This window comes from Malurus melanocephalus, unplaced genomic scaffold, assembly GCF_030028575.1.
Source record: "Malurus melanocephalus ecotype Western Australia unplaced genomic scaffold, MMel_1.1 scaffold_61, whole genome shotgun sequence".
Lineage (NCBI taxonomy): Eukaryota > Metazoa > Chordata > Aves > Passeriformes > Maluridae > Malurus > Malurus melanocephalus.
The window spans coordinates 1,201,034-1,215,416 of record NW_026623293.1 but is presented as its reverse complement, the minus strand read 5'-3'; the positions used below and the strand labels follow the sequence as shown (position 1 = coordinate 1,215,416).

At 36.6% G+C, this 14,383-nt stretch overlaps 2 protein-coding genes across 3 annotated transcripts in view; one reads left to right on the top strand and one right to left on the bottom strand.

Moving 5' to 3' along the window:
- UBAC2 (UBA domain containing 2) overlaps positions 1 to 14,383 on the top strand; it is an 88,803-nt gene that overhangs the window by 37,566 nt on the left and 36,854 nt on the right. The window lies entirely within an intron of this gene.
- Positions 1,712 to 11,898, bottom strand: GPR183 (G protein-coupled receptor 183). Of its 2 annotated transcripts, XM_057366183.1 has the most exons (3): positions 11,828 to 11,885; positions 8,541 to 8,616; positions 1,712 to 4,522 (listed from the first exon to the last, which is right to left on the bottom strand). In XM_057366183.1, the coding sequence occupies exon 3, from the start codon at positions 4,483 to 4,485 to the stop codon at positions 3,418 to 3,420; it is 1,068 nt and encodes a 355-aa protein (XP_057222166.1). In that variant the 5' UTR covers positions 4,486 to 4,522; positions 8,541 to 8,616; positions 11,828 to 11,885; the 3' UTR covers positions 1,712 to 3,417. The 2 variants fall into 2 exon arrangements, with proteins under 2 accessions (XP_057222166.1, XP_057222165.1); XM_057366182.1 differs by lacking the exon at positions 8,541 to 8,616 and having other exon boundaries at positions 11,828 to 11,898.

The following is a 14,383-nucleotide window of genomic DNA, read 5'->3' as shown; positions in this document are numbered from 1 at the left end:
TTTTTTTTTTTTTTTTTTTTTTTTTTTTTTTTTTTTTTTTTTTTTTTTTTTTTTTTTTTTACACTTATGTGTTTGCTGATTTAAGAGGAGTCATTAACCACCTTCAGGAGCCATGTTATTTGTGGTAATATGTTTACCACTTCAGACACTTGCTGTTACTGTCTTTTGCTAGATGACCATGTTGCTRACAGGTTGCTCACCTACATAGCTTTCAGAGCCACAGACAAGAGTCAGGAAGCAATGCCCTGGGGATACCTGTCCTCTTCTGCTGGGACTGTAAGCCACAGGAGACTGTGTTCTTTATCTCCACACCTTCTGTTCATCTGCAATGCTTTTGAGCCCCAGGCAGCTAAGGGTACTTGCAGTGTTACTCTTTAGTTTTGTGTTTGCAACAAAAGAAAAGMTGAAGGTACTAGATGCTCTGCGGCTGGAAGTGTGTGTGTGTTTTGGGATTTTTCACATGGTGCACCTTTACTTGGTTATGGGTTTGACAACAGATCTCTATCCAGGTTTCTTTTCTGGACTTGGACAGAGACAGGGGAAATGTACCATTTGGCCACCATCCTAGCTTTTACTTCCTATGTGTTCTGTTACATTCTCTACCAGATAAGATTTGAGAGAGATGCCAGCAGTGGACATGCAGTGTTAGTACTGGGATTCCACATAGTTGGGATCCTCTTAGCAGCTGCCTAGCCTGAAACTCCAACATGTAGAGATAAAAGATATTCTGTTATTTTCTCATTTGCATAGCCTTCAAGATCCTGACTAGATTTCAGCCTCCAAACAGACCCTTTTTTTCTGAAAAGCTCTAGTCAGTTCCTCACAATGAGCAAGCCATTTGAACCTACTGCTCCTTGTCAGCTGCTTTATTTGTATGTGAAAAGTGTGAAAGAGCCCCAGGTCTGTGTGACCATTTACCAGCCTTTCACACAGAAGGGACCATTGCTTAAAATGTATGAAAAGCTTTTCCCAGAGAAAAAACTTACTTTCTCTTGCAAAGCTTGTACTGCTTCAAGCCACAAGTTGCATGGCATGGCATGCTCAGGAAACTGAGCTTGTCGTRGCTTTTAAAGGTTCTTGTTTTATTGGTTTCTTCAGTGTTTGAGAAATACTGAAATAAGGAGGAAAAAAAGCTTTTCTCAAACCCATATCTAACTGGACCCATGCAAGAGCAAAAGCAGTATTTTGATTTAAAGTTAWCTGTGTGGGAATGTTGATGTGATTTAGAAATAAAGTCTAATATTGAAAATAAGAGAATTACTAATGTGAGAAAATAGGGATAGAGAAAGATTTTCATAGAGATCTTCACTTTGTTTTCATTTAGAAAAGTGTGGTTATCTGCAGTATGTGGTGTTTTAATACATATTTAAGTTATATTTTACAGGCAAATATAAAAAAAGACTTCTGGTCTTTAAGATTTTATGATCATGGTTAGATGAAATGCATACTAAAAACCCCAAAAAAACCTAGACATTAGTAGATAAAATTAAGYGTGTAGTAGTGTGATGTTAATAATGCACTATTTTATTTCTACAGTTTCTAGATATTCATGAGTGGTCTGTCTGTGATTTTGTTTGGTTACCATTTGYTTACTCCAATAGGAACACATTCTTAAATAATATTCTTTAATAGTTTATTAAAAAAGCTGACAAGAACAGAACCACTAGAACATACAGAATTAAGAGGAACTTCTGATAAAAATTATTCCTCATGTGCTGTTTTTCTGTAGCTGCATGGTGTCTTTTAGAATTAGAAAAGACATAATTTTAGAATTAGAAACCAAATTTTGGCCGTCTAAGTGGTATGAAACATAGGGGGGGAGGGGGTTGTGGTTTCTTTGCCATAAAAATGTCATTGTTAATCTAATATTTCCGTACTGCTCTTCAGATACAACCTTTCCATGTTTGCAGGTAGGCAGAGGTCAACACGTGAGGAAGGAAGGAATTGCGAAGATGTCAAATGTAACTATGTTTGTTTGACTTCCCGTACCACCTCAATGTCAGAGAGATGCAGATGCACTAAATAACATTGATTCTGATGCCTGGCACAGCTTTTACTAATAATTACCAGGCACTCTTTAATTTTCCATCACAACCTCCTGGTGGATTTACCAAGTTGTGTTGGCAAGTGAAGGTATGTTAATAAGATGGAACACTAAAGAAAGGATAGAGGGGCCAGAAATAAAGTAGGGAAGGAAACTGAAACGTGACGGAAGGGCACATCAGCAGGAACCCAGGGCTTACATCCTGGATTCTCAGCTGGTATTGAGCTCATTCCAGCAGGATGTGTTTAAGTCATTTGGCCTCTTTCCTGAGCCAATTTCAGTGTGCCTGAAGGGATCCCAGATATGCTGTATGAAGGCATGAAGGGARAGCTTGTTTTTTTCCCAGCCAATTCTGCTGTTCTCATTTATTGATCTCTCAGGTAAACAGTGCTTAAAGAGAGGTAGCCATCTCACACCATCAGAATGAACCCATTAATTTACTTTTTGGTGGTTTCAACTATGAACTTTTATTCAGGTTTCTAAAACATTTGTCTTGTGTCCATGTCTGACTTCAGCAGAAGTTCTGAAGAACCCTGTATCACTGTTCTTTAAACTAAAATGATGCTGTTTTCATATTACAGTCTCTTGCTTCAATTTGTRTTTATAAATAATCTATATACAACAGGAGTAGAGGGAGATTTTTTACAATACACACTAGAAAGGAAAGTTTTCCCTTAGGAAAAGGAGTAAAGCAATAATACACCTTGTGAAGATGAGTGATTTAACATACAGGAGATGTTCAGTGTTGGGGAGAACCAARCAGTTCATTAACTTTTCATGTGTTATATTTGGCAATGTTTTCTATTTGAATTGTCCAACAAGGCATTTGTGCACCAAATACTGTAAAATGCAGTTTCSCCTCCAAAGGGCTATAAACTAGGTACTTGTCATACTCAAATGAGTGCAGAAGTTGTCCATTTTATCTCAAAATTTGWTTTCCTTTGTTTGCTTGACTGGGCCAACAAAACCGTTGCTGTAATTGGAGCTCAGCTAGAGGTCTTGAAATTTTCAGATATTCTGGTTGCAGTTGGTCTGAATTGTAAGCTATATTTGTGTTCAATCCAARCTGTAAATTGACTCTGCTTGAGTTAGTAACATCCAGGCATGCGTATGTGCAGCATGGAATCTGAACATTCACAATGACGCATATTTCCTGGAAAAAATAAGATGTCAGTCAAAAGGATACAGCAAGAAGATGATAATGCTGAATTTTCCTGCTGTCCTGTGACAATTCTTTTTCAGTCCATCACTCCTTGATTCCCTGACATCCTGAGAAACAGAATTTTACTTAAGCTGCTGTATGGGAAGCACTAAGAGTTTTTGCAATGGACCCTGGATTTTTAGTCTTGGCCCACTGTGATATATTACAGAGTTTATTTTTCAGGTAGCTTTCCATTGGGAGATTTAGCAAGTACCGTCATTTGCGTTTCTCCCACGTCACGCGAGCTTTCTTCGTGATGTGACCTGGCAGCACTTGAAATTGATACACTCACTTGTCGTCTGAGTATTTTCAGTACAGTTCTCTTGTATCCCTTGCATGCAAAGAAGTAGATGAAAGGATCTAGGCAGCAGTTAAAATTCATCAGAAATACAGTATAATGGAGTGACTTCTGGAAAATTTTGTTTTCAGTGCATGAGGGTTCTTGCTGAAGTTTCTTGATCATGTGTTGTATGATTGCAACATGATAAGGGGTAAAGCAGATGACRAACACTATAATTACAAATATGATTGTATTGATGGCTTTTTTGTTTATCCCTGATTTTTCAGTCAGTGGATTTTCTTTTGCTGTTTGAAAAAGCTTGCAGCTGATTTGAGTGTARCAAAATAGTATAATCCCCAGGGGAATGAGGTACCCTATTAAACAGGCAGCAAGAAGTATAAATGGTAGATGTTCTATTTTTTCAAAGTTTGGATATTCCATACATGTAGTCCTTTCTTTTTCTTCGTGTGACATGGATTGTATAAGTAATGGGAAAGTTTGACTAAATACAAGAAACCAGACAAAGACACAAATGCCCTTGGCATATTTAATCCTTCTGATCTTGTATCGGAACGGGTGGACAACAGCGAAAAACCTGTCAATGCTYAAGCACGTCATGAAGTTTACTCCTGCATAGGTGTTGACGTAGAACATGAGCGCGGTTATTCGGCAYAGCACCTCTCCAAACGGCCAGTGAAATCCCAGCGCGTAGTAGGCTATCCTGGTTGGCAAGGCAATGCAGAACAGCAGGTCGGAGAAGACGAGATTTGTTGAATAGAGGGTAGTGGAATTGATCTTCTTTCTGTTTTTAAAGATGACAGTGAGGGCAATGGTGTTTCCAAGCACCCCAAGAATCAAGATGGAGCCGTAGAAGACAGACAGTAAAATCCGTGCTGTGTCTTTGTGCTCATATAAGTCACAGGTGGAACTGTTGTTCTCAGAGGCTGTGAAAGTGTCCATTTCTGCTTCCACTGTTGTTGCAGGAAGCTCAGTTGACCTAACATGAACAAAAAAAACAAGAAAAGTGAACATTTTGTAATAAATGTAGATAAACTTCTTTTGCATAATGGTGGACAACCTCTGTTGCAAAATAAGACCAAAAAAAACTGAAAGGAAACTTCATTGCTGTGAAATACTTTTCAAGACTGTCTGAAAACAAACAAACAAACAAACAGATGCCTATTTTTGGCTTTTCTGTTTTGATCCCAATTCTTTCTCTAATGAAAAAAATCAGACGGGGGCAGTGTAATAAACCAGGGACATAAATGTATTTGAAAAGTGAATTCTATTGATGCTCAGATGCTGTTTAAAGTAATCTGAGGGTTAAAAAGAGTCTGAAGAAACTATATGATAAAGCATCATATGAAGTCCCCAAAGGTCAGACAAGCAGAAAAAAAATGCTTTAAATATGTTTCAGCTAATTTTTAGGGAGTTTTTGTGTTTCTAACAAGTCACATTATGATGCTTTAGCTTGTTTAGAGGAACTTCTTTTTCTCAGCATTCTTGTCATATTGCCATTATAATAGAATCTTTATAATAGAATCAATTAGCTTGGAAAAGACCTCWAAGATCATAGCTTCCAACCTTAATAACTCAACTTGCTTAATTCTAGTTTTAAGAATGGTTTTGATATCTAATTCAAATATTGTTATATACATAAATTCTTAAGAGTACTGCTTTAATCACTCTGTAGTGATGCTGTTAAAGAGAGAATGAAGGTGAAACATTTTTACACTTTGTCAATTTAGTAGATTTTAAAAATTGTTTCATCTGTGCAGTCATGAATAGCATAGAAGAGTTACAAAGGGGCAGTGATTTGGTGGACTTGAACATGTTAAAAAAATATCCAGCAGAGTTTCAGAAATTGAAAAATCCCTATCCTGTTGATACTGCTTTCAGTGCAAACATTTCTTTGGTCTGCTGTTACCTGACAGTTGTATAGTGTAAGCATAAATGTAAGAAAGGATGGGGCTTCTCATGTTGCTCCTCAAGCAGCTGTTCTACAAAAGGGTGGGTCTTTGAGGCACTATTTATGGATTTAAACAGCAGTCAAAAYAAGATTGCTTCTGCTTTAACACAGAATAYTATCTGAAGATAAAAGCTGTTGCAACTGGAATTTTTTGTCTGTCTTGTACCTTTAATTAACATGTCTGTGTTGTTTCTGAGGATCTCTCTTTCAACACACAATATTTACAAGCAACTGTAACCTGTTGCCCTTCAAAAACGTCTTTCTGGGAAATACCTCTCAGTTTTAAGGGGTTTAAATTACTCATTTTAGAAAGCATTCATTATCCTTTTATTGATTTGTAAAAGCATTAAAAGTTTCTTGTCATCTTTCATGGTTTGAGGAGATTKCCCTTATTTCAGGTCATTCACATTTGATGTACCTGCATCACACACTGTATTGTAAGCTTGTCTGATCAGACTTCTGGCAGGGTTAGTGAGGGTATGTAAGGTTCTCTGTAAACAGTAAACCTGMAGATAGTGGATGATGTGCATTATAATATGCAAATTAGTTCTATTACATGTTCAAGGAAGAAATTTAACTTCCAGGTAGTGCATTAAGTCTGTGTTTGCTGCATTCCCTAGATGGGATGGAAGACGGGTGAGTGATTTCTGATCAATAGAGGTACAGTGTTCTGATTCTTAGCTATTTGTGAAGTAAATACTGTCAGGAGATGGGTATACTGCATTCAGGGTTGTATGTTGCACTGAAGTGGGAGTTCTGTGACTTGAATAAAGGAACTACTCTGGTAAATAGCAACTCCAGCTGTAGCACAGATTTAAGAATGTCAGTAATTTTATATTAGTTAATTCTGCATTGTTCACGCTGTCTTGGTGTTAGTATGTTTGGTGATTGATTGATGCAGTAGCTACTACCCTAAGGGTAGTTCTGAGACRTTTTCCTCCTGTCTTTTCCCTTGTAGAAGTGTTTAGGATGGCATTTGTTTTACTTAAGTGTAACAGGCTGCTTTTTGCCTAAAATGCTGTGGATTTGTGTAGGCACCTGGAAATGACCCAATTAAGTATTTTGTTTTGTTTCTGATACTTAAATGCTTCTGATTCTTGTTCACATTCCCAGCATCACATCCGTCTTCTATTAATCTCTTTTTTGAATTTTAGGTGAAATCATTTTGTCAACATTTTTGGGGAAGGATAATCTAAGATCTGTGATAACTGTTGAATTGCAGTAACAACCTACAGCATATTAAGTACATAATTTTATTTTGCTTTCAAGTTGTAATAGTTTTGGCTCAAAAATAATGCACATAACTATCAYATCCATTCATATGTCTTTCTATAAACATTTGTAAAACGTATAGTATCTATTTTATACATACATTGAACTATGGTTTAGGAAAAGCTTATAATTTCAGTAAAATACGTGTTTTTTTACATCAGATGTAGAGTTGCATTGCATGTTACCTAATACATTGCATGTTACCTAATACATTGCATGTTACCTAATTTTATGCTATGAAGTTGGATCTTTAATAAATTAGAACTTGTGCAAAATAGGATGTTCATTTTCACATGTAAGAGTGGCTAAATTGAGGAGTCCTAGCTGAGATAGTGTTAGTGTCTGTTCATGGTGCTAGCATGGATATACATTGGGAGAAAAAACTGGCTGTAAACAGGTGAGGAAGCTGGTGGAGCAGAGCTCATGGATCTTCCAGAGCAGTGTGCTCATCAGCTAAGCTGYGCTCCTTGGCTGTCTCTTCTGCCTGCTGTAGGAGTCAGCCCTGGGGCAGAAAGTGTTCTCTTTGGTCTTATGTTATCCCCAAAATACTTTGACTGTTAATGCAAGAAACATTTTACAATGCTCTAGATGACTATTACTGTTTTCTCTATCTGTAGGTAAGTGTGGGCATTTTTCTTAGTCACCAAGGTGTTTAGGTACTGCATTACCTGAATAGATTTATGTTTTAAAAAATGGGCAGAGAGAGATGGTGTCTTGTTTGTGGCCCAAACAAATGATAAAGTTGGTAACATCCACCATAATGTGCGTCACCTAAGATGTGGTAACTTCCTTGTATGTCTGAACTCTAATTGTTGTTGGATGAACTCCATTCACCTCAGCAGGTATTTCATCTTTTCTTGTCAGTCTTGGAGAGTGCTCCATTAAAAAAAAAAAAAAAATTCTTCCTAAAATGTATCTGAGACTATGAAGTRAGATAAGATTTTTTTAAAAAAAATTCTATTCCTTGTATCAGGTTGCTGTTTATTTCTTGGCAGCAATCCTGCATGATCCAGTTGTTATACATACAGCATATGACAGCCTCCCCAGAATGCATCTAAAAAAAGAACATTTTGAATACTTTTTGTGAGTTTTGCATTATTGGAGAAAAAAAATGTAGAATGGTACATCCTTACTGCTGCAAACCTCAGACTRGCTGGACTTGGCTCTGTTTTAATAAGCTGTGTGCCTGAATAGCTTRTGAGAAAACGTCCATTACTGTCCCAAATCCAAATGCACCATTGAACTTACCCTCTAGCATCACTACGAAAGCTTTTGCTCTTCTAGATTGTTGGATTAAATAGCCCTCCAGTGGCTTTCCAGGTTTATTACTGATACTACTTTGAAGTATTTATTTGGAAAAAAAGATAGTATTAATTTCCTTTATCAATTTCAAAATTTTAGGGAACAGTACCAGAGCTTTTTTGGCTTAGAGTTACATGCAGAAGTRATGCTTAGAGTTACTTCAGAAGTATGAAGTATTGAAAATTCCTGTCTGTGTATMTGTATTGTAAAGAAGATGGTTCAGGTTTTCACATATTCTGAGTCTGTAAACACTTGGTGACACAGACCACTTACATACTTAATGTAGTAGCCATTGCTCTCTGCTCCTACCTGGAAGGACCGTATGCCTGGGTGGGTTTAAAGTCAATGTTACTGTTTAGTACAGTATGTTAAATGCCCAGTGCAGGTTGTTCTTTATTGTTCTTTCACTTGCCATTTTCAAATCTTAACACGGTGCTTGCTTTCTGACCACCAAATTTCTTTAGCCAATTACCTTATGAGATTTGTTAGCTAGGCAGCTGCTAGTCTGTTCTCTGTGTTTCTTGGTATTTCACAGCAATGGCATCCACCTGGGGGAAAAAATYGCAGCACCATGGTAAGCTGTTTACAAAATCTAGCATGTCTGAAATCTGTGCAGGTGCCTTTCTAAACCAATATTGTAATCTCATCAAAGAAGGAAAAATAGCTGGTGTTTGAGATTCGTGTTGTGTGAAAACWTCTGACTGGCATTAGTCATTTGTTTTATGTGTATGCGTTTGTTTTGGGTTTAATCCCTACAGTAAAAGGTGTTTGATGAACAGGATGGTGGTTCCAGTCTGGAAGTACTACATAATCCAAAGCTCTGGTTCATAGACATGTTCATGTGTGATGAGCTTTATGTGGGGTATCATTAWATTACATATATTGGACTGTTAAGAAGCATAGACGTAAGCAGTGAGCCAGCAATTGCAGTTTACACCTTAGATAACATGGGTTGGGATTGTGTGCAAGCAGTGGTACAAAGCTCTCTCTGTGTGCTAAATGAAGTTTAGCACACATCTCATCTCCTGCTTTTGCTGAGGAGCACCATCCATCCTTTCAGCAGAACCGGGAACATGTAGAAGGCTTTTACTGTGTGTTGTAATCTAATGTGTGATTTCTCTGTATATCTTTATAATTTTCATTCTTTGAAGATGCCTCCGTGGTCTGTCTGTCCAGTAACTTATGTAAGAGGTATACTAAATAAATTCTTGGAAAGGCACAGCAGTTTATTAGAAAGATCTCTCCTGTCTCTGTACAGGGTTTCATCACTCTGAGATGGACAACATTTCTTTGACAAGTAATATTGAGGGATAATGTTGTTTATCTATGCAAAAATAGTATAAATTATTTTAAAGAAATGGTCRGGAAAGAGACTTCTCTTCCCCACAAGATTCACTGACCTTACAGTCCTCTATAGCTATAATCAGTGTAGGTCTTACAGAGTTTTRAAATAGTAGAAGGTGGGGAATATGCAGTGCTGTGGTTACCTAGGTTTAATTTCTTCCTTAATCCAAAATTTTTTTTCTGTTTACCACTCATATTTACTGTTTGGATTTCTATTTTACCATACGGGTGGTCTTTATTGTAGAGTGTTTCCTCAGTTTGAGAAAAGGCTTGATTCAACTAAGTTATGTGCTAAGTCACATAATGGAACGCTTTGTTAATACAGAAACAACATATACCTAAGGTACATAATATCTTGGTGTATGGACTAGAAGCTGCGAACTGCACGTGGTTTAATAAAAGCTGAGGCGAGAGACAGGCATGTCCTGAAGCTTCCTCTTTCTTTCTAACACTTTAACACTCATATGCTTCTAGTGCATTATGTTAATTTACCTGTTTTTCAAAAGCTGTTGAGTTTTGTGTTCCAAAGGCCAGTGAGTCAGCCTAGTGACCTGAAGACTGAGTCTTTAGGTCACAACCCAAAGCTGATTTTGATGAGAGAGTTTCCAGGCTAATGTTTTTATTCCTCTTCGATATAGACCAAATTTGTTGGCATAGTAAACCCAAATTTGAAGTGCACATGAGAGAATCTCAAGTACATATTTCATTGGTTAAATTGTCTTAACAATGGCTATAAAGAATTACAGTATTCTGTAAGTGCTTAACAGAATATTCAAGTGCASAACACTGTGGGTTCTTTATGATCCCACTTTTGTCTATTGCTATACATTTTGTATGACAGTTGTTTGACAGTTACGTTTGGTACTCAAAAATGATAGAAACTACAGTAAGTGAGATGGAAATAAAAGGAGTTGAGTTGAAATGCTGCATAACTATTTAAAGAAAAAGTGGAAGTAATTTGAAGTGTACATATCTTGCTCTTATCTGTTGGATCTCTCTCCAAGTGTGATCTATTCTAGAAAAAGTGTGAGAGCTATCTAACATAAGTAATCTCTTCCACAAACACATGCTAATGTGAAGAGCTGTGCTGATGCTAAAATGATTAACTTCCCTTCAGTTTATAYTTGCTTAAGAATACTAAATGTAAAAAGGAGAAGAGCCTAAAACTAGAGCAAATAAGCAAAATAAAAGTTGGACCCACTAACAGTTACATTCTTGCAAGCAGAAGGAAAATGGGATCAAATGATCATTTGTATTTTAGTTCTAGAAAACATGCACAACTTTAAGAGTTTCTGGGGTTTTTTTCTGAGTTATATTAAAATCATACAGGTACAGTCTTTAATTATAGTGATTATTGCTTCAGATTACAGCTTCTGTGTTAAGTATATTTTTCTCTACATGTATACATTTGACCAGAAAGGAATGAGATTCGAGTTCCTAAAGACTAATTGCCAGGTAAATTTCAATCCTCCTGTCTCCTCAGGAGCAGTCATGAAAATGTAGAGAGTTCTCTTATATTCTGTGCTCAAACGCATGTACTCTCTCTTATTTTTTAAGATAAATGATAGTTGATTTATTGTCTGTTGAACAGTCTGTCTTCTTTTGCCATTATAAAAGGAAAAATAGGTCCTTTTAAACTGGAAAATATATAAAAATCATATCACTTGTAATACTTCTTCAGCTTTGTGGCACAAAGATCCGTAATAAGGAGAAAGATGTTTGGTCATTGCAATGMAGAACAGAAATGCCTCCTAAAAACCTTGAAAGAAATGTGTGCAAGAAGTTAAAAGAGGAATTAACTCATAAAATTTTGAATTCTTAAAATGCCCTGTTGCAATATTTGGACATGAGAAGAGTGACTGAGGAGTTTTCAAGCTGATAATAAAGGCTGTTTTCATATAGGCAATGAGAGTATGTGATAAGAGCAAAGCTATGCATTCAGAGCCACAGTACGGATTTGTTTTAAGTCTCTCTCCTACTATTAAAGTATTCTGTGAGGTTCAGTGAATGACTTAAGTGCTGMAGTGCTTCCCTTACTATTTCTACAGTAGTTATTTCTGCATTAGTATACTTTAAATTAGTGTTGCTAAGAAATYGTCTAAATTAAGGCAGTCTGAAATGTTTCCCTGAGTTTATCAGAAGGCTGTATTATAAGAAAGGACTTGAAGTTACTTACTGATGCTGTGGATCAACAGATCCTTTAAATGGAAATTAACTGGCAGCATATTAATATGGGAACATAAAATATCAGAGAATTGCTTCCATGGGCCTTTTCCATGCAAAAAATCATTTATCCTTACTACCACATAAAAATAGCCAGTGAATGCAAAAAAAGAAATAATATTTCTGGAATTGTTTGATGTTGCTCAGTGACAAAATRAAAAATGTAAAAAGTTAGTTCTTTTCTGTACTTACATCTCTGTAGCTTCTTGGATCCTCTGAGCAGTTAAGGGCATTGACAGGATGGCTTGACTGTGAAGTCTTATCCTTGCACATTGTTCTCAAGAGTGATTACGTGAGTCTTGTGGGAGGGGTAGTTTTTTTTCAAGTGCTTAAAAAAAAGCCAAGCCTGTTTGTATGCTGGTCTTGATTTGCTGCCTACTTTTTTATGGGATGTGAAACCATCTATTTTTGATCTTTTTACAATTAGTCTGCTCAAAGAGAGTAATTAGAAACAACACTTCCACCTCCCCCCTGAAGTCACGCATTACTGACTTTCGCAGAAGGGACTTTACCCAGAGGTTTACTTGACTAATTGTTGACYAACTAAAATCCCTCTCATACGTGAAAAACTTTGTTTATATGCCATCTGCATTTAAAAATAACTTAATTTGCAGCAAAGAGCTGTGTGATCAGTACATGCTTTAAAACTTCTTCTTACCAATGAGGTCTGATGTGACGCGAGGAAACCTCAAAACTGAGACATACCAAGATGTGGTGTTAAAACAGACATCTCAAATGCCTGTGGACATTCCCAGCACAGTTTTAGTATCGTAATGATAAGGATTTACAGAAATGTCTTTTTAAATATATGCAGGAGTTGACGTACTCTGGAGGTTTGAGAGATTAATGAGGCTGTCTGCCTTTGTAAGCTGTTTATTACATTTTAAGCATGATGTTAATAATAATAACAATAATAATAAACATAAGGTAATACATGAAAGATAAAAAGCTTTCAAAACACAAATCTGATTCCCCTAAAATAATATTGCTAAGAATGAGTGGCTAGGGAGTAAAAAAGAAATGGGATGTCATATTGTGAGTTAACCCTTTTTTACCTGAAATAACTTTGTTTCTGGGTGAAGAACTTTGATGTAAGAGTTAAATTATGTGTTCGCTAAGAGAATTTTGGAGATCAGAGATAGATGGAAAATCCTTTTGTTTGCTGTTAGAGGCTGTGGTTGAGAGTAACCTGGGATTTTCCCCTAAAGCTGATACTGATCTTTCATGACTGCAGAGGACTATTCATCTTTAACATTACCTCATTCAGTGGCCTGATTTTAGAGAACCAACAAGTAGACATGATAAGGCTATTTTTTGGTGGGTCCAACCCATTCAGAGTGTAGGATGCCTCTTTGGAAATGTTAGGACTGTGTTCCCAGCACAAGTTTTGGCTGACTTTGTARTGGTGAAGGTGCATAGAGATAGGATCTCCACYAACACCTCCATCTCATCAGGAAGCCTAAAGTAAGTGAAGATCTAATGACAAAGTTAGRCTTTATTAAATGTCCTTTTYATTATGGGAAAYGTTTTTGCTATGGCAGAATGTAGAGCCTTGTGAGCTACTTTTGTACCTASTTGGAGCATTTGGTTGACMCTGTACACTGATTTTTCTCGTGTTGAACTCCCAGTGTACACTTGGCTTGATTCCACCTGGATGCTTGGGAGATGAAGGGCTTTATCTAGGGTTTTCAGCTCCTCAGTCAGATGGAGCATTCATCTTCTCACACAACATTCAAAAAGTCTTTGCGAGAACTTACCAGTCTTAYTCTGATTTTTTCTTTTCTTGTTTTTGAATAACTTTTTAATTATTMAGCTTCATTATAGACTAAAATCTCTTTAAATAAAGTAATAAGAATGAAGGACTGTTTAAAGGGAAATTGCACAGGGAACTTGTTTCATATGTACATAAAGGAATATCACAGTGTGGTTCTCTGTCCAGCATCTAAAGTATGCTGTAGAAATGGGAAATTTTGAGATACAGAGACATGTCTTTGCTCAAGGGCTGCCATTAGTACCACAGCTTCTTATTAAAGGAAATGTTTGCTTCAAAATACTGTCACCATTATAAAATAATACCATTATGTGTTTCCTGCTCTGATCTGATAAACTATTGCTTTCCTTTGATTAAGATACAATCTAAATATTAGACTGTACCCTTTGAGTCATACTGGTATATTAGCTACCAACCCAGCCTAGCATGATGTGATGTTGCTTGAGCTAAATGGTGCAGGTAGCATTCTTTCACTCACTGTTTATCCTTCAAGCTGTTTGTTTTCCGTTCTTATACAGCTGCTGTTACTCCAATATCCATTTGACTGTTCCAGGATTTGAACATTTAAATGAAAAAATGTTGTGTRTCAGAAAGTGTGATATACATTTGGGTTTACTATATACATGCATACACTTACTGTTTTGCTTTTGGCAGGCAAGGCAGGTAACATGGAACTGACCAGTTTACAGAATATATTGTTGGGTAGTCTTGGCATTAAAAACTAAATCTTATTTTAGGATAGGTGTCTGACTTCTGCCTTCATGAGGGGATTATTATGAAGTGTTAGTTAGTTTGTTGGTCWTGTATTTTAATGAACTCCAAGTTGCAGTGATTTTTCAGAGATATCCACGGACAGGGGGAACCTTTCTTTTCACTTCCAGATGCACAACTTCAAGTTTTGTCTTGTTTTTTTTTTTGTTTGTTTTTTTTTTTTTTTTTTTTTTTCTTGCTGCTTTCCTGTGAAATATTGGCGGTTA